At 46.9% G+C, this 18,888-nt stretch overlaps 2 protein-coding genes and 1 long non-coding RNA gene across 4 annotated transcripts; 2 read left to right on the plus strand and 1 right to left on the minus strand.

The window, feature by feature from the left end:
- Positions 1–2,891: 2,891 nt before the first annotated feature.
- Positions 2,892–4,202, plus strand: smim15 (small integral membrane protein 15). Its single transcript, XM_060054642.1, has 2 exons — positions 2,892–3,023; positions 3,520–4,202. The coding sequence occupies exon 2, from the start codon at positions 3,539–3,541 to the stop codon at positions 3,761–3,763; it is 225 nt and encodes a 74-aa protein (XP_059910625.1). The 5' UTR covers positions 2,892–3,023; positions 3,520–3,538; the 3' UTR covers positions 3,764–4,202.
- Positions 4,203–4,862: 660 nt separating this feature from the next.
- ndufaf2 (NADH:ubiquinone oxidoreductase complex assembly factor 2) lies at positions 4,863–18,860 on the minus strand. Of its 2 annotated transcripts, XM_060054641.1 has the most exons (5): positions 18,636–18,860; positions 8,469–8,558; positions 7,275–7,315; positions 6,582–6,735; positions 5,376–5,516 (listed from the first exon to the last, which is right to left on the minus strand). In XM_060054641.1, the coding sequence occupies exons 1-5, from the start codon at positions 18,748–18,750 to the stop codon at positions 5,485–5,487; spliced, it is 432 nt and encodes a 143-aa protein (XP_059910624.1). In that variant the 5' UTR covers positions 18,751–18,860; the 3' UTR covers positions 5,376–5,484. The 2 variants fall into 2 exon arrangements, with proteins under 2 accessions (XP_059910623.1, XP_059910624.1); XM_060054640.1 differs by lacking the exon at positions 6,582–6,735 and having other exon boundaries at positions 4,863–5,516; positions 18,636–18,853.
- LOC132459835 (uncharacterized) lies at positions 8,907–9,928 on the plus strand. The gene is made up of 2 exons (XR_009526307.1): positions 8,907–9,248; positions 9,373–9,928. It is a non-coding gene; the product is annotated as an uncharacterized LOC132459835 (long non-coding RNA).
- Positions 18,861–18,888: the final 28 nt, after the last annotated feature.

Raw genomic sequence — 18,888 nt, forward strand, 5'->3', positions numbered from 1 at the left:
AGGAGGAGGAGGAAGATCATGCATAAAATCTTTGTTTGCAGAATGCATTACGATTCAGATGAACTGGTGAGGGTAATGGGATTAGAATCCTGAACCGTTTCCAAGGGTGGGAGGAAGGAGTGACAGCTGAGCCTATTGCAACTGACGAATGCAGTGAAATAGTTGTGTCTCTGGCAAAGGAAGCTAGTGAGCCAGCCAGCCAGCTATCCGGTCAGAAGGGGGGTTGCTCAGCTCTGAGCACCTCTGTTTACTTCCAGCTCTGCCACATATATTGCCTCTAGCAGATACGTGCATCCTAGCCTCTAGCAACGATCTATACCTCCGGCTTTAGCTGAATGCTCAGATGGCAGCAGAATAGCACCAATCTGCCTCACAAAGGTGTTTGGCAAACAAAATAGAAGCGCTGTGCTTTAATCGCCGTCCCTCCCACTCTTTCTAAATATCTTCTATTAGCCAGCGGTGAAAAGATATGGGGGGCTTTTGTCTGCGTACCCATTGGTGGGGCACATAGAACTGGAAAGACACATAAATAGGAACAAAGTGCTAAGCTTCCAGTCGGATCGCTTAGGGCAATTCAATGCGCTCTGCTCACTGGGTAAAACAGCGAGAAGTGGGCTACTATTACCAGCTTCTCTGAAAATAGGCTATTATTACACAGCTATAGGGGTCTAGTGATAGCCTACATAATTCATAATAGACTACCGAAGACAGTCCACGCCTGGCAGTTCCACCACATTACAATATATGTGCTATAACCCGTCCCCCCATGTTATACACCCGTGTATTAAAGCCCACTTACCGACTTGTAATACGTTGTCCACCCAGCCACCCTCTAAAAGAGTAACACCCCGCAGAAAAGGCAGTTGGGTATCGTCGGTATTGTCCCCGCTAGTTCCACTTTCCTCTCCCCCTGCGTTGAAGGAGGAATACATGCAGATCTCCTTCTCGCTTCTGGGAAATGACCAGTATACGATCCTCCTCTGGACGGGTTCTGGAATCCGCTCGAACCGCTCCTCAACCCTCTGGAACGGCCACTTCTCTGCCACTCTCCGTGCCGCGATATCGAGCAGCGATTCGGGGTTGTGCGTTTTTCCCGATCCTCCTAGAGCGGACCCCGCACCGCCACACAGGACTCCTCCAGCCCGCTGCCCCTGCCTGCATGCCGGGTTGTAACCGGGCCGGCAGCAGAGCCGCTTGGCTGGGGGCTGCTGGACTCGCTCGGCCATGATCGCACCGCTTCCAACCTGAAGCGCAGTTCCTCTCCGATCATATAAACGGGATAAGGAAGAGAAAAGGACAATCTCTCCGCGATTGTTTGCCGTACATGGAGAGACGGCCCTTATTCGGAAAGTAGGCGGCGCCTCCGAGTTCCGTAAAGTCCTTTGTGTTGTCAAATTAACCGAGATGGGTGGGATCCTGGAGCGCAGCCAGCGCACGAGTGGCGCTATAAAAGGAACTGGAGGCGGAATTCCCGAACGTCGGCAAATCCTTTGTGAAGCAGTTCGGGAGCGCGAGGGCGGGGCCCTGGCGGCCGACGGCCTTTGAAGTTTCCTTCTTGTTTGAGTTTAAAGGCGGGGACTAATCCATGGGCGGGCTCACAGTTTCCCACAGGCGCAAAGGGGGCAAAGGAGTTGAATATTTTCTTTCTGAGCCAGTGCTAGCAGCCTCTCCTTTCTTGAACGACATCTCCCCGGGTTGTTTTCAAGGCCTCAGTCAAGGCCCCTCAGCTGTCAGAGAAGAAATATTGCGGGATCAAGTGGAACATATGAACATGTTTAGCATTGGGGGTTCACTAGACATAGGCATACATAGCATACAGAATTAGTAGGCCGTAATTGACTCTGCAGCCCCTAATCCGGAAATAGCCAAAAAAATAAAACAGCCAGGGTTCTTTGAGGTCGGGCCAAACTATCGGTTTGACGTCCAACTGTGATGACTTGCTCTCATAGTCTAGTGAAGCCTGTTACCAACAAAGCTGGCGAGCGAAGCCACATTTACGAGCCTCCTCCCTGATAATGTATACCATATACGTTTTATCGTAGCTGTGGTGGTCTACTATTTGCTTCTAGGGGGAATAAAGTCTGGGGCTGGGCTGCAGCTGCATTTTTCTTGAAATCTTCAGACACCAAGCTGGAGACTTGCAAAGGCTTGTTTGGATGCAAAAAAAATGGCTTGAAATTATTGAATGTCTCGGTTTGAGGTATGTCTGGTGCCGTTTGAGAGAGAGAGAGAGAGAGTTGTCTGTGTTTCCAGCTGCCCCTCTCCTGGCCCATGGAATAAAAGGCTGGCCTTTGAACTGTTCTGAAAGTGATCCATGCCTTATGGACAAAACAGATGTGTCTTAACCTGATTTAGTTTCAATACTTGCCCACAGGAAGCTCACAGCAAGCAGGTCCTCTTTTGTTATGGTAGTAATCTTTCTCAGCTCAATCGTATATTAGAGGAGAAGAGCTGTGTTTTTTTTTAATGTTTTTTGGTAGATGCATCATCCTATCATATCCTTCAATATATTCTTCTGACACTGGGGTTCGACACATAATTAGAATCCTCTGTCATATAAAGACCTTTCTCGTTATACTTTTTACACACACTATATATATATATATGTTTAGTAAGAATTCCTACATTTGACATTTCCAAAACATGCATATTTATTACAACAAATGTATATTATTGTTATTGTGCTATTACTATTGTGGCACTAGCCTAACAGGCGTATTAAGGCTCTAAATATTAGCCTAGCATAGCAGCATACAAATATAATTTAATAAAATCAAAGAATATCAAACAAAGGTCATTTATTTAAAAGAGGACTGGTGTTTCATTACTTTTGAAGGGCTATTTCCAGAGTGTATCCTTTCATCCATTATTTTGAGGCCAACAGGGAACTACAACTCCCATGTTTTTAAAGGGCGCGTCATATCCAATCACGAGTTGACACTGTGTGACCACAGTTCCTGGTTACGGGCGGAGAGAGAGTGGCTATATACGAGCTCCAATTTAAAGATCTGTTATTTCAATAGGTGAGTGCTTTCCTCAACATTGTATGTATATAACGCCGCTGACGACACATTTCCCATAGGCTTGCATCATATGGGGTGGTTTGACTTGGTCCTAAACTCCTTTTGTTCATAGATTAGTGTAGGCCGATTCTGACGGCTAGATTAGCTAGCTAAGTTAGCAAACTCTTTTCGCAAGTCAAATGCTTTTGGAGAAGAGAATCCTTTAAGTAGTAGTATCTTTATACATTTTAAGTAGCTTCAAATTTAACACAATTTTAGTCAGACGTATTTTAATTGCTAGGATATATTCCATTGGTTGGTCTCATATCGGCTATCATTTCCTGGACCCACAGCGTTCTCCTTCGCGTATCTTTGAGAAGAGCTCACCTTCTGCATCTCTTTAAAATATTACGCGTTCTGGTGTTCCTTGTCCGAGACCGCCTCCGATAGGAGTTGTGTTTTAATATACGTTTCCCTAGATTAATTAATGATAACCGCTTGTATCCGCCACTGACAGGTGCTGAAAACTGTTGACCATGATCGACGTGCGAGGCTGGGCAGAGTACGTGGTGGAGTGGGCTGCCAAAGACCCCTACGGTTTCCTCACGACGGTCATACTGGCTCTCACACCCCTCTTCATTGCCAGTGCGCTGTTGTCGTGGAAACTGGCCAAGATGATTGAAGCCCGGGACAAAGAGCAGAAGAAAAAGCAGAAACGTCAGGAGAATATTGCAAAGGCCAAGAGGGCCAAGAAAGACTGAGCCTCTGAGAAGGGCACGGAGGGATAAGCAATAGGAGGGAGCTAAATGGCCTGGTCCACGGCTGTATTTCCCTCCCAAGTCTTTCTGCCCCCCAGGACTCAGCCCCACTACCATTGCAGGCCCACAAGGCAGCTTTTGTGGGAGAAGAAGAGGAAAAATGCCCACAGGGCCCCAGGGCTGACAGACAATACTGCAGGGACGTGGCGCCTCCTCCTCCCTATGGGACTCTTGGTAGCAAGAGCACAGTGGTCATCTGTATAATTTGTTTCTGTGCAGAGATTCACTTTACATTGCAGCTGTTGCATCACCTTGCATTCCCTTTTTACCATTGATTTTGTTGATTTGATTGCATAGAAACTCGACTGGAAATGTCATTTTCTTCCAAATTGAAAGTATTATTTCCAAGTGATTTTAATAAAGTGCTGGTGGGTTATAGTTATCTCTGGGCATTTAAATATAGAAGTGGATTACAATAACATCCAAGTGTCTTTCATTGTAAAACGTGGTGTCTCTAGCACCTTGTTGTGAAGTTAATTAAGGAGCCCTGAAGTTATGCTACTGGTGCAAGCCATGAAAACCCCCCACCACTGTGCAAGACTGATTATTTTATCTATTCCATCACCCTTTTTTTTTTATTAGATCTTTCATTCCGATTTGTAATCAAGTGAAGTAATTTTCTCTTTAAGAAATGTATTCAATGACCACTGGAGCTGTAATAAGATAATATTCAGTTAATTTATATATATATATATATATATATATATATATATTCATTTACTGTTTTACCACCAGGTTTGAGTGTGTAGCTATTTCTAAATCTACCCTGTCCTGTGACAGTGACAAATGGATAGAATTGAGTATTTAATAGAAATTGCCCATCACAAGTTATGATGTAGTGATGACAAGTGATGTCTTTAATATTCTTGCTTTATCCAAGAAAGCCAAGAAAGTTCATTTTAGAGTGATCCATTAACCAACTATTTGAACTTCAGAAGCATCAAGCAGCACATTTATGGTAATGTTCTTGATAAATGAACAATGATTTATTTTTGGAATTGAATTAATTTGACTTATTTGGTGTAAAATAACTAACACTAACTGTGCAAAAATATATTTATTGAAGTAAGATAAAGCTATTGTCAATTGGATCTGACTGTCAAAATACACAAAACCATTATCTACATACAACCAACATCAGCAGTGTCACAGAAACAGCCTTTCCTACGATCAAACCTTAGGAAGTTCTAGTACTGAGGTCTATAAAACAAACTGATTGTGGTCCATGTCCAAGTATTTGCCTCTTTCAACAGTTCTGATGCTGAGTGAAATCACTGGTTATAAAATTAATAACTGGTTTTGTTCTTTTGGTAGGGGCACATAAAACATGCAGTGATTTGGTTGCAATTATTTTTGTTATGATTCAACCAGTTCACCAATCAGGCTTTCCTCTGACAAATAAGAGTAATATGTATGCCTTTCAAAGAAATAACCGCAGTACAGGTTTCAGTCTTTATTTCTTGGCATTGGGCGTCCAGGAGCCAGGCTGGAAGGTGTTTGCGTCGCTGGTTGGCTCCTCGCTGATCTCCGGCTTGCCGAAGCTGGTGGAGGAAGCGTGACCTTTGACTGCGGTCTGGGAGGGAGTGGCCAGCAGCCCTTCTTCATATGCTTGACTCTGCAGTAGCAGGTCCCGCTCATCTGCATCTCTGGCTTTCTGTTTGATCTCAACTCTGTAGCGCTCGTTTTTCAGCAGCTCCTAGAGAACAGAAGAACAAGAGAAGGAAAGGGTGCTTTAGTTATGGATTGTAAGTGAAGAGCTTCACTCATATTGTAATCAGGTTTGTAAAATGCTCTTTATTCACAGAAAATAAGTTAATTTTGCTGAATTCAGATTAAAGACACATAGATACATGAATGTCAAATTCTTTCAACCTCACTCCAGTCATATACCAAACTTATAGACACACAAACAAGGAGGGATCTACTCAAAGCCGACAGGCCTTCACACAATGCTTCCCTTTTCTGCAACCAATAGAACAAAATAAATATATGGTAAGTGGCAGAGTGACATGGAGACGGACTGAGCTACTATGTTAAACTGCTAAAAGTCTGATACAGGACATTGAAATCTGTGGTTAAATATTTACACTTTGTGCTATAATTGGCCTGAGCATGAACCCAAACCACATCCATGAGACAACAACCGGATGTTACAATTGCCAAAAACAATATTGCTGCACAGTGATACATTTTACAATCAGGAAGACAGTTACTATGGTAGCAAATACTGTGTCCTACTACAAGAGAAAGTTGCCTGCCGATATTTCAGAGGAAAACATAATGAGCAGCTTTCACAAAATCTGAGAATTATTGTACTGCAATGGACAGATGGACTGGCGTTTGGAAAGTAAGCGTTGCAGTTATACAGACCGAACAGTCATGTCTGCTGACCAGAGGGAGCGCCAATGTGCCAAGTGAGGAAAAGATGAATAAGGGTTTACCTCAATTACCGTCAAAAAATTGGCAAATTCTTGGAACGTATACATTACAAAACGACAACAACTGGAATGGTATCACCTGTTTTAACTTACGGAGAAGAACAACATGAAAAAATCGGTACTTTAAAAGGCTAGCATAGCAGACTTGTGACCAGAGCTACCGCTAGCGTCGAGTGATATTAGCCTCTCCCTGGCACAAAGGGCCAAAAAGGATGGGAGGATTGGGCATAATGCTGTTGTGTGTTGGCAGTGCTAAAAGACTGGAAAAGAGAGGGGAGAGCCGTGGCCAAAAAGCGCTGCTTTGGGAATGGAGACAAACATACTGAGCTGCTTTTCCAGCCTGTTAATGACAGGATTTAATCCAATCAATTTATGTCGGCTTGGACCGGGAAAAGAGGGAGCGCGACAAGGGGGTAGGGGTAATGTGCTGGGAGTCCAATCTTGGCCACATGAACGCTGTCCAGCTGTCGATGGTTGCTATTGGGCAGACAAGAGGCAGAAAATTAGAATAGAATGTTCTGGCAATGGCGTGAAGGGATGGCATTGGCCAGTGGCAGGAGAGGACAGAGAGAGAGAGAGACAGACAGAGCAGCCTAGGTATTTGGCCTCTGAGGGATTTCCCATAGTTCCGCATTTCAGCGGCCAGACAATCAAAACCATTCTCATATTTTGAAGGGAAAGCTGCCATTTCTATTCAGGAACCTTGCAGAAACAAAGGCTGTGGCAGAGTGGCGTGCCTAGGCCGGTACATGGGAAAGTAGGACAGGTTTAGTGAGCCGGGCCTGGGGTTCAGAGGCTGCCTGTGCTCTCAAGACCCACAATCACCGCAGTTTATTTTAACACCTGTCTTGCAAAGAGGTTCTTGGGCTTGGCTGGCAGGAGCCAAGAGAAATCAAATCAAAGTCTTTCCTTTTCTCCCCCTCCCCCCCCCCCCCCCTTCGTTCCTTCCTCTTATTACTGCTTTTTCCCCTAAAGCCCAAGCACCGTCACAGCAGGTACACTGCAGAGGAACACACCTCGATGGAGGGGGGCTCCTTCCGTCTGCCTCGGATCCAAGCTGGGAGGGGGAGGGGGAGAGGGAGAGAGTGTCAGAGGGAGAACAAGCACATGCTGCACTAACTACGCCGTGCTGTTGTACGGCGGTGGAGGTAGCATCCTGAAGTTCACACAGATTTGGGGTAAAAATAAATGGTATGGTGTTTTTTTTTTTTTTTTTTGAGAAACAAATGAACAATAATAAACACATATTTTACTATTTATTACATTTGATTATTAGAGTGTGTTAACAAAACAAAAAGACACGTACATAGCTTTTGTTGAGGGAACTGAGGCCTCAATCTTACGTCTCCCTTAGCTTTTGAATTGATAAACTACACCCCCTTCCTGTCAATACCCCTCAATACCTCTGCCCTGCTTCCTTCACCCTACATCGTCTCCTGCTTTCGTTTCTCCTAGTAGAGCTCACTCTGTCATACTCTTTTGTTTCCATAAAGTAGCTCTTTTTTTTGGCTGAGCTGGCTACATACATGGCGCAGATCAGGTTAAAGGGAGCCAGAAACGGGGGGGGGGGAGAGAAAAGAGAGAGAGAGAGAAAGAGAAAGAGAAAGAGAAAGAGAGAGAGAGAGAGAGAGAGAGAGAGAGAGAGAGAGAGAGAGAGAGAGAGAGAGAGAGAGAGAGAGAGAGAGAGAGAGAGAGAGAGAGAGAGAGAGAGAGAGAGAGAGAGAGAGAGAGATTTTCTACTCTTCCTGAAGCTAGCTCAGGGACTCTAGGCCCCTTTTATCCTTTTCTTATTTGCATCCTGATGAAAATGCATGAGAGATGGGGCCTGACAGGATGAGGGGGTTAAGGTGGATAAAGCCGGTCTGAGACGAAGGAACACTTTGTAGGAAAAAAATAAGAATACCTCAGCCAACGCCCTATTCATGCAGATTTTTAAGGATAATCGTCGATTTACAAACAAAACCGTTCCCTCAGCCATTCATCTAACAGTATAAATATGCTTAATCAATTCTTTACTAGCAAATGTATTTGAGAATGATCAATGGCTTTGTTTTATATATTCCGTTTGGGGTGTCACTGTAGTGATAGGTCACCCGTGAGTGTAACAACACTGTACTTGCTATTGCTATTTGAATTATGTTTCTGCTGCACGTTCACATGCGATTCCAGACAGGCCGGCTTTGAACAGCAGTGTTGGGAGCAGAACATACCGTCCCACTCCGAAGGAATGCTGCCTTCCATATACTCATATTCGTTAGGGTTGGCAGTCTCTACCATCCGCTTGGCACGGACACTTCTTCCTGGGGAAACACAGGAAAGCATAGATAAAGAGAGGGAGGGTGCGGGAGAGAGCGTGAAAGAGAGGAGGTGCGCAGGAATGATGCAAACGCAACACAAAGAACACGGTAAACACAAGGAAACAGTGCACACACACACATATACACACACATTTTCACACCCTATCTCACTGTTCTCTCTGACACACACACACACACACACACACACTCACATAAATGTGCACGCTCATGTGCACAAGCACACACACACACACACACACAAACAAACACACACACACGCACGCACGCACAGATGACAGTGGTGTGACAGGCCATGGATGATTACCTTGTGGCCCTCGGGCCCTTCTCCTCAGATCTTTTCGAGTGGCTCCAAATCTGGGCTAAGCCTTTATGCAAATCAGTCCCCCCTTAACCTACCAACCACAGCCCCCCTCACTGACAACCTCTTCCAATCAGAGAACTCGGGCTAACAATGCCCTCCAAAATCAACGTCAAGCCAAGCAGGAGACAAAAGGGGTCAGATATCACAGGGAACAGGGGAGGGATGAGCTGCGTGGAATATTAAGTGCTCCCTCCTCTCTCTGCCTCGATGTACGGCCGACGCGTGCTAGCACTGAGGCCACCTCCAATTATTTTGGCCGTATTTGCTGATTGGACAAGTTCGCCTGCCGCACAAAAGACTCGAAGACAGAGGTAGGGGAGGGGACATAATAATACGAAAGGGACGCAGGGCGGGATAGAGGGAGGGAGGGAGGGAGGGAGGGAGGGAGAGGAAGAAAAAAACTGAAAGAATGATGTTGTTTGTTTTCTGTTACAGAGGGGTCTCCAGAGCTTCTGCTTTCAGCAGGTGAGACGTCCGTCCGTCCGTCCGTCCGTCCGTCCGTCCGACCCCTCAGGGAAATGATGAGGCAGAAAGGAGGAGTAGCAGGAGAAAGATGGACGGAGCAAAGTGATGATGCATGGCAAGCGAAAGAAGGAAGAGAAATGGATGGCCGATGGAAACAACACGCTCCAAAACACAGACAATCTGTCACGATTCCATCACGGTCTCTCTGCAGCTGACTGGACATGGACAAATGGAGGCGACCGCGACCGTGCGCACGGCAGACTGATGGCCTTAATGTTTACTTCACATATAACAGATAGCTAAGGCAGGGGGAGGAAGAGTGATGGGAAATTGACAATGTGGCAGTGCGTGTGCGCACGTGTGCGTGCGTGCGTGTGCACCGTGAACCCCTCCTGGCAGTGTTTTGCATCCTTCCCTGTGCGGGGCTGCCTGCAGGCTACAATATATGCACTTGCTACTGTATTGTTTGCCATTTCCCCCCCCAACTTTGTTTCCAATTAAAGCAAAGGGAAATGTTATCTCTGTTTATGTTGAACAATGTATTTTTTTCCCCTTAGCTAATTTCTTTTTCTTTTAAGGGCTCTCTGCGGACGGATCATCCATTCAGTACTTTCTTCAGCCCATACAGTAATCAGGTCATCTAATTAGGCTGCTTTACCTCTGCCTGGGTTCCCACTAGGTTGATACCATAGGGCCTCTTAGGCTCCACTTCCGTACCCATAGATTTATTCAGGGCAGAAACTCTGCATTTTCTTCTTTAACCTTATCATCTTCCAATTCAGCTGCCTTCACCAACATGGAAATAGCTTTCCTCGGTTGGTCAATTTTTTTGCATTTTTAACTTTAAAAAGTCAATCTGAAAACCCCTGGGACAGTGGAAGACCGACGCAAGTACCAGCGGACAAAGGAGTGTGTGTTCTTGGGATGATAACAATTGCATTTAGCAGGTATGCTAATTATAAACAGATCCTCTGCATATTTGCATTGGGCATGGGTGGCAGTGGACAGAACGGGTACACATGCGAAGCAATCCCTAAAAGCAATACACTTAACAGCAGATAATGCCCAACTTAACATCAGAAAGTAAGGCGCACTCGGCTCTCGTCCCGCTCTCCTCCTTTCACCGATCTCCATTCTCTCATTCTCTCCACTAGGCTGCCTCTCTCTCTCTCTCTCTCTCTCTCCCGCTTATCTCGTTGCTTTTGCAGCATGACTAACCTCCTTCCACCGTGGCTTTTATCCCTGGATATGAATAACAAATATGTACATATATTTGTGAAACAAGCCTGATCCTCCCACCACATACAAACTGGGAGGGGGTCTCGACCGTCTCATTGGGGCAAATTCTGATTTGTGACTATAGTGTGTGTGTGTGCGTGTGCGTGTGCGTGTGTGTGTGCGCGTGTGTGTGTGTAGAGGGGGTTAGCCTACATAGTCCAAGGCTACATGATTTCTTCTTCCAATTCAGAAGAAACAAACCTTCCTTTCGAGAAAAAGAAAAGTGCACATACAATGCATTGTATACTGTGCACTTTGCATTCAATTTGGATTTTAATCCAGACATTGAGCAGAACGCCAACGTGCTCAATGTGCCTTCAATCCGCGACAACCTTTACTGGCTGCGAAATATGCATCCCTCATTATTCAGTCCATGCCTAATGTCGCATACAGAGTGAAGCACACCCTTTGTTTGACTAATGATTCCCGGGCCTGATTGGCTGAGTCTTACCTACAGAATATTCCCCTCCCGTGGTATGTGACACCGTCAGAGAGGGTGGGGCCCTTCTTTTCCATTTCACAGTTCAGAGCCGAGCGCTCTCACCCTTACTAGACCTCCTTCCCCCCCTCCTTCTGCTGCCTCTCCGAGACCTGGGAGATGGGGGAGGTTGGGGGGTGTGTGTGTGTGTGTGTGTGTGTGTGTGTGTGTTAGGCGTTAGAAGCTCTCTATCTCAGCATGCCCCCTTGTGACAGGTCTGTCTTCCCATCACTCACTGGGAGAGAAGGTAGTTACCACTAAAAATCCCTAAAGCACACAAACACAAGCACGTACACCCACACCCACACCAACAAACACACACACACACACACACACACACGCACGCACATACATGCGGGGGCCTGGCTGGAGAGCACAGGCAGATTAACCTGAGGGACAGCAGTGAGGACGCTGCCTTTAACCGTGAAGGACAAACTGAGTGCGGTGTCGGGGATGGGGGAGGGGCCAGAGGCAGCAGGAATGAAATCCCACCTCATGAATATTTATGAGCCATCTCACCTGTCTGAGCGCGACTCATCGGCGTGCCTAGCGATGAAACGTGTGGGAGGAGGGGGGGGGGTTAGGATAGAATGAAGGGAGGCAAAAAGGGGGAGGAGGGATGGTTGAGGGGTTGCCTTGGCAGCGGGATGGGGAGCCAATCAGATGGCGTGCAGGCCTATCCTTCTTGTTCGTTCCAGTGAGGTGTTGATGCGCTCTGAGGGCTGCTCTTTGAACCCTGAACACACCCTCTTAAACTACATCACCTGCATCAACACACACACACACACACACACACACACACACACACACACACACACACACACACACACACACACACACACACACACACACACACACACACACACACACACACACACACACACACACACACACACACACACACACACAGTCCCAGGAGGTGAGAGGTGCTGGGAGGTTTTTCACCTCCACAATGTCATTCCTTTCCTGCTGTCTCTCTCCCTTTCTCCCCCTCTCCTTCTGCACACCTGTTTGTAGCAAACTGCCTTTGATTGTGGAGGTTAGCACCGAGGGAGCGTGCTCTCATTGCTCCGTCAACCAGAGAGACAGCACCATAAAAACCCAAATAACACAATGCACATTCTTGGTGGTGGGCAAGAGAACAACGCTGCCCCCATACCAAGATCTAGCCTAACTTCAGCTCGCCTACTTTGCAGGCAGTCACTCGAGATAAAACACTTTTTCTCTCCCCTCGGTTTCAGAACAGAATAAAATGCAGACAAACGCCTTGATGTTCAACAGCCCTGCATTCAGCACCGACCCTCTATGAAAGGACGAGATCAAAAAAGACCAATCATTCCCAATCTGCTCCATATTTTTCTTGTGAGCTAGCTGCAGTACCTGCATATGGGTTGGGTAGGAGCAGCCAGCCTTCAGGCTTACCTACTCGCCGGATAAAGGGGTAGTGTGCGTGTTCTCCCCAGCCGAGTGGGGTGATGGGGAATAGAGCAAGCCGATGTGCATTGTAATGGACAGCTTTATGAAGACAGAGTGATCCGCCATGCAACAGTGATGCAGGCTCACCAGGTACCAGGGCTGACACACTCTCTATCTCTCTGTCTGTCTGTCTCTCTCTCTCTCTCTCTCTCACTCCTCATCTCGCTCTCTCTCTTCATCCAATCTTCTTGCCGAGAAGAAGAACATAAGGGAGGTGTGTGGGGCCCGTAACCATGGTAACCACATTAGCCCCTAAGCCTAGTGACACGGGATGAGGTTTAGAGAGAGAGAGAGGGCGAGCCATTGTTTTGAATCACTTTCTGGAGGGAGAGAGAGAGAGAGGGATAGAGGGGTACTGAGAGAGAGAGAGAGAGACGAGGAGGCGGAGCTTTAGCAGCAAACTAGGCCTGCTGCTGCTGGCGTTAGTTTTTTATTCAGCCCTCATTCTGTTTGTCCTTGTTGCCGTCAATCCCACAGAGGCTGGAGCGACTCAGAGGCGGAGCGGGGAGCGGAGAATTATTCATATCAGTGAGACGACTCACCGGGGAGAATGACCGTAGCTTCCCTCCGCGTGTTTCCACCCCCTTTTGCTTCTTCTTCCTGGTGTGTTGTGCGCAACACGGCAACGCACAGACACAGGCTAGCCAGGAGATGGCCGGGCTCTTTGTCAGGATGTTGTGTTTGTCTCCTCACCACAGCGGCTCCCCCCCTCCCTCCCTCCCTCCCTCCCCCCCCTCCCTCCCTCCGTTCAGGCCCGGCATTGCTGCTTGCATGTGATGTCCATACAGCGAGCTGTCCACCCATTTCCTTTCAACTCTGTCACTCTCATTCAGCCCCCTCTTTTCTCCCTCCTCTCCATTCCATCCTCAGACCTGCTGGTTCTCTCTCTCTCCCTCCCTCATGACATTAGCCTAGCTCCACCTTGGTTCTCTCCCGTCTCACCCCACCCATTGCATCCACTCATATCCCCCCCCCCCCGCCCCCATCCCGTACGTCTGGATCCCTCCATCTCCTCTCCCACACCGGCACCCAGCCCCCTTTACACCCTTTTCCTCATCACGTCTGGCCTTAATTCCTACCTGCCCGTCTCAGTGTGTGATTAAAAAGCAGTGGGGCGGTGGCAGGTTTCGGCCTGGCTCCACTGGCCTTCAGTCGACCCAGCGCCCATGACAGACGGTCAATGGGAGAGAGAGCATTAGATGCCGAGGAATACACATCTTCGGTTAATCCAAGAAAAAAAACAAGAAAAATAGTTGATGGGCTTGATCAACTGTCCGGACCACTGTACGCGTGACTAAAAGCTCTTAGGATAGAGCCTTTAGAACTGTGTTCAAATGGTCGGCGATGCTCGTTTCTCTTGTAGAATAAATATGTGCTTTTACCCGACTCTGATATTCCCAGACAAGAGCTTCTAAATGCCTTTTTAATGAAGCAGTTATCCCACTTTGTAATGTGTTTCCACATACACATCCATCCATTTGGCACTGTGCACACACAGAAATGGGCCCAGCACACTTGGTGTTCCTATAATGATTAAACAACCTTCATTTAAACCCCATGCATGGTGAAGCCACCGATCAATTAACGTGATTTACAATAGCCTCTCCGGCCATCGCACTTCCACGATAATCACAGACTTAGTGTCCTACAGTAGGGTAGACTTTCCCTCATGGTACCCTGGGGACGGCTTGTAGCAGAATAAACAGCCCTTGGACCCTGGTCCCTGCCGCTGTGAGTCCTTCCATGGAGATGTGTGGCTTGAATCTATGCTCTGATGACACGAGGCCATCTGTTGTTGTGGTAACTGCGCTACGGCAAAAAATAGAATGAAAATCGATATATTATTCGGTTTTCGAGGGAAGACACAGACGTGCATGCATGAACTTGTACACGTATGCACTCTGCTGCTCCGCCTTTCCTGGAGACAGCCGTCCAGAAAAGCTAGAAGAGAAAGTGAGGGCCCCTTTTCCACTTTAAAAGATGCAGGGGCACGGGGGAGGAGCCTGAATAAATAATACACACAGAGAGAGGCACAGAGAGAGACAGAGGAAGAGAGAGAGAGGGGCAGAGAGGCAGAGAGAGGCAGAGAGAGACAGAGAGAGACAGAGGAAGAGAGAGAGAGGGGCAGAGAGGCAGAGACAGAGGCAGAGAGAGGCAGAGAGAGACAGAGGAAGAGAGAGAGAGGGGCAGAGAGGCAGAGACAGAGGCAGAGAGAGGCAGAGAGAGACAGAGACAGAGACAGAGACAGCGACAGAGACAGAGACAGAGATGGGCAGAGAGACAGACACAGAGAGAGACAGTGGCTGATAGATGAAGGAAAAGAGACAGAGAGAGGGACAGTGGCAAGAGAGAGAGACAGAGAGAGGCGGATACAGAGACAGAGGAGGCGAGAAAAGAGGAATAGTCAAAGGAAGATGCGCCAATGCTTCCTTTCGCACCCCTGAAGACACCCCTGAATGTTCCTCCATTCTGCACACTGCGGAGGGGACCAGCAGATTAAAACTGCATGGCATACAGCCCCTAAATGAATGGCTCTAAAAATACATCCTTTTCACTGCAACATGAAAGGAAACTGCCTTTCCCCTGTCCAGTATTGAGCAGCCATTGATTCCAAGACAAAGGCTACACCTCCTCAAAGAGGTAAAGGGGGTGAAAAATAGCAATCATACAGGCAATTATTTTCAAATGCGCCTGCAGCGGGCCGATAATGTCAGCGCGCCGCTCCTCCCAAATAAAAAGGAGGCAAGACGGACGTCCAAGCCGCGGGCCCAGTGCTGAATGGGCCCCGACCCCACCACACCGGGCTTTCATCCGGGCAGCGTGACACGGCACCCCGTCTAGTGTTGTTAAGGCTGTGCGCCGGGCCTCTGGGACCGCAAACACAAACACAGGCAGGAGACGTGAGGTCTCTCAATCCAGCGCCGCAGCACCCAGGCAAAAAGCCACCCGAGGAGCCAGTGGTCCTAGCCTCTGGGTTGCCAGTGGCTATGGCCCGTTACACAGCCAGACTCAGCCTGTCAACCCTCAAATCCAGCCTTTTTTCCTGCCCAGCCAGCCCCCCCCCCCCCCCCTCTCTCCCACCCTCAACCCCTCAATGGATTGTGATTCAGGCCGAGGCCCTATTCATTTTAATGTGCTGCAGGGACGAGGGCAGCAGCATCCAAGGAGGAAGGGGATGGGGGTGCCTGCTGCCGGGCCCGGGCGCTGCACCACCACCACCACCACCACCCCAGCTCCCTCAGATGTTGCTCCACAGAAGTCATCACTGGACTGGCTTCAAAGGAGCGTGGTGGGGAGGCAGAGATGGAGGGGTGGAAGGGGAAGTGTGCGCATAGGAAGGAAGGAAAGAAAGAAAGAAGGAAGGAAGGATTCAAGGAAGGAATCAATGGAGGAAAATGAGGGAAATAAAAGTCAGCTTAAGAAGGAACGTGGGGCAGATGCAGCTTCTTCATCTAGTAAGGGGTACGGGGGCCTTGTGCTACAGGTCTACATGTTGCTCACCTTTTTCCGACGCTTCTCATGACTACTCCCAACTGTCCTCCAGCCGGAAACAAATTATGGCTTGCTCTTACGTCTTTGCTTCACAGATATTGCTCACAAAAGATGTCAGTGATTGTCAGTACTCCATATTGCAATCAACGGCATCCAGCGGGAGCACCATTCTGGGAGCCCATTTACCGGGTTCCAAAATTGCCTGGGTCCCCTAGTTCTGCAACCAGGGTACAGAGGCCATTTCAGTACCGCAAAGGAGCACCCTCAACACAACCGGGCCACTATGCGGAGGATTACGTCCGTCCTAGTTTTCTAAAGTTAACAGATGTGAGAGGTAGAAAATAGGAGCAGTTAAGCGTAGGGAGAGGTAGTGCGGGATTGGACAAAATGCATGGCAGCAGTAGAGCAGAGGGAGAGAGAGAGAGAGAGAGAGGAAAGACGAGAGAGAGACTTCCTCAACCAGCGGTTGAGTGCCGCAACGAGTAGCCCTGCAGTCCATGCCCGAGGCCCTGAGCCCACGCTTGGCCTATCAGTTAGAGATCAAAAAGAGCTTGTTTTAGCAAGACATATGGTCTGAATAATGGAGCCACTTTAGTTCCACAAGGTCGGACAAAGTGAATTTGGCGAGTGGGAGGGAGGCAAGGTGTGCTGAATGTTGGGTCAGTGTTTCATACAGGAGCATGCATGTTTCTGTGGTGGTTAGGGGTGTGCTTTATATACTGCCATAGCAGACAAGTGCATATGTGTATAGAGGGTGGGCGGGCGGGCACACACACACACACACACACACACACACACACACACACACACACACACACACACACACACACACACACACACACACACACACACACACACACACACACACACACACACACACACACACACACACACACCTCAAATGGTGGTAAGTGTGTTCTGAAACATTGCTTTTTTTTTTTTCTAAACACTTGCTTCTCTGTAGGGCTGTTTGGTGAGGTCAGACAGTGTATACAGTAGTTTAGGCTTAAGCATGCAAGGACTGATCTCTAATTTGAATTTGCCTGAAAGCCAGGGGCAGTAGAGCAACCTTGGGATAAATTATAAATACGTGGTGAGCCCGGTTTCCCTGAAAACTAATAAAAGCACACAAGGTGAAAGACATTAGCTAGGTTTAGTCATATAAAAGACACATTGCAGAAAATTATTAATTCTATAAAAAGCAATGTCAACATTATGTTTTGGGTTATCAAACTAACTTGATAAGCATGGCTAGGATCACGTCTAATGGGTCATTGTAAGGTGATCAGATTTTTTTAATGAAAAATAGGATATTTGTAGTTTGATGGCCCAGATATCAGCAAAATATCTGGTGATGAGGAAATGAGCCCCCGCGGAAAAAGCCTATCATGTTGAAACGAGACTAAATCTACTAAGTCTCAGAATTATTGTTCATGGTCAAGCTTCCACCTTTGCCATTTTCTTTTTCTAATACATATTTAAACTGGGACATTTCCAGCGACGTCTGGTCCCACTAGATTTAGGTTTAGGGCTAGTGCTATTGGTGAAAAGCAGAATTTGTAATTCCATTTAAGAAAATAAATGAGCAACGTGGTTTTCAAGATTGCCAGTGCAACCCATTGCCCCATGATATTCGTTTGTATTTTAAGAAACTACCCAACCATAAGTATTGATTGATATGGAGTCCAAGTCAGAGCAAAACTTGTGGGTCCCTTGTTACGATTGCCAGGCCATTGCAGATGAGATTGAATTTTATACCAGAATTCATCATGGTCAATAGTCCTTTATCGACATGGTAAACAAACGTTACACATGTCTGTGTGTCCTTAAACGTATAAGGACACAATTGGATAAGCCATGGATAAGCATGATGACATGTCTACCAATTTGTCATGTGCATAACAAACTGCACCACTGACACGACTCAGAGGAGAGACATGACCTCCTTCTAAGTGTTGTCTCAAAGTGAAACTAATCGCCAAGTAGTTGTCTTTGAACATCTCAGCAGTTGAGTGATAGACAGTACATTTGGCATGAAAAGGTGGGCGCTCTCAGCGTCTCAACTTCTTGTGATACTTTCAATGCAGTTATTGAATACATTGCCAATATTTCTCGAACATTGACACTTAGTATCCTAACGTATTCGTGTTCTGCTTACACCATCTAGTGGCGTTATGGTTCAACTGCAAGGCAAGAAGACAACATGCTGGCATTTCGAACACAAAACAAATGCGCCACAAAATAAAAAATCTTTATCTTTATCTCTCAATAGTCAATTGGAGACTTTACTACTGTGTACTTACTATTTCCCTCCATTTTGATATATTTTACCATTAGAATAATAAGGAGGAGATGGGCCATTATGTTATCGTTGTTGTTTATCTTAGTATGTACGAATACAACTCATTATTCAACATAATATAATATTATGTGAGGCGAAGTATCTATCCGTCTACACGTGACGGCTTCTATCTGAGTTAATAGAAAGGTCATAATAACGTAACGTTACCTGTCCAGGTCTTCTGTTGAGGGATCATGTAATAGTTATTACCGAGATGGTCTGATCCTACATGTTCACGAACTATCCAAAACGTCCGCTTTAAAAGCCCCGCAATTCTGCTCATTTTGCTAAATATCTAGCAAATCAGATGTGTTATTTGCCCCCTAGATAGGGTTGTTTCAATGGTTGTTTACAGTCATTCTCTACAGCCGAAACACTAAACAATATAAGGCTCTGTGATTGGACGGAAATACTGGAATAG

This window comes from Gadus macrocephalus, chromosome 6 (assembly GCF_031168955.1).
Source record: "Gadus macrocephalus chromosome 6, ASM3116895v1".
NCBI lineage: Eukaryota > Metazoa > Chordata > Actinopteri > Gadiformes > Gadidae > Gadus > Gadus macrocephalus.

Excerpts from the sequence above, each read along its gene's own strand:
- smim15 (XM_060054642.1), top strand. The coding sequence starts at position 3,539 with ATGATCGACGTGCGAGGCTGGGCAGAGTACGTGGTGGAGTGGGCTGCC.
- ndufaf2 (XM_060054640.1), bottom strand. The coding sequence starts at position 18,750 with ATGAGCAGAATTGCGGGGCTTTTAAAGCGGACGTTTTGGATAGTTCGT. Across the intron at positions 7,316-8,468 it reads CATTCCTTCGGAGTGGGACG|CTTGGATCCGAGGCAGACGG; the intron begins GTATGTTCTGCT and ends TCCCCCTCCCAG. Across the intron at positions 5,517-7,274 it reads AGGAGCCCCCCTCCATCGAG|GAGCTGCTGAAAAACGAGCG; the intron begins GTGTGTTCCTCT and ends TCTGTTCTCTAG.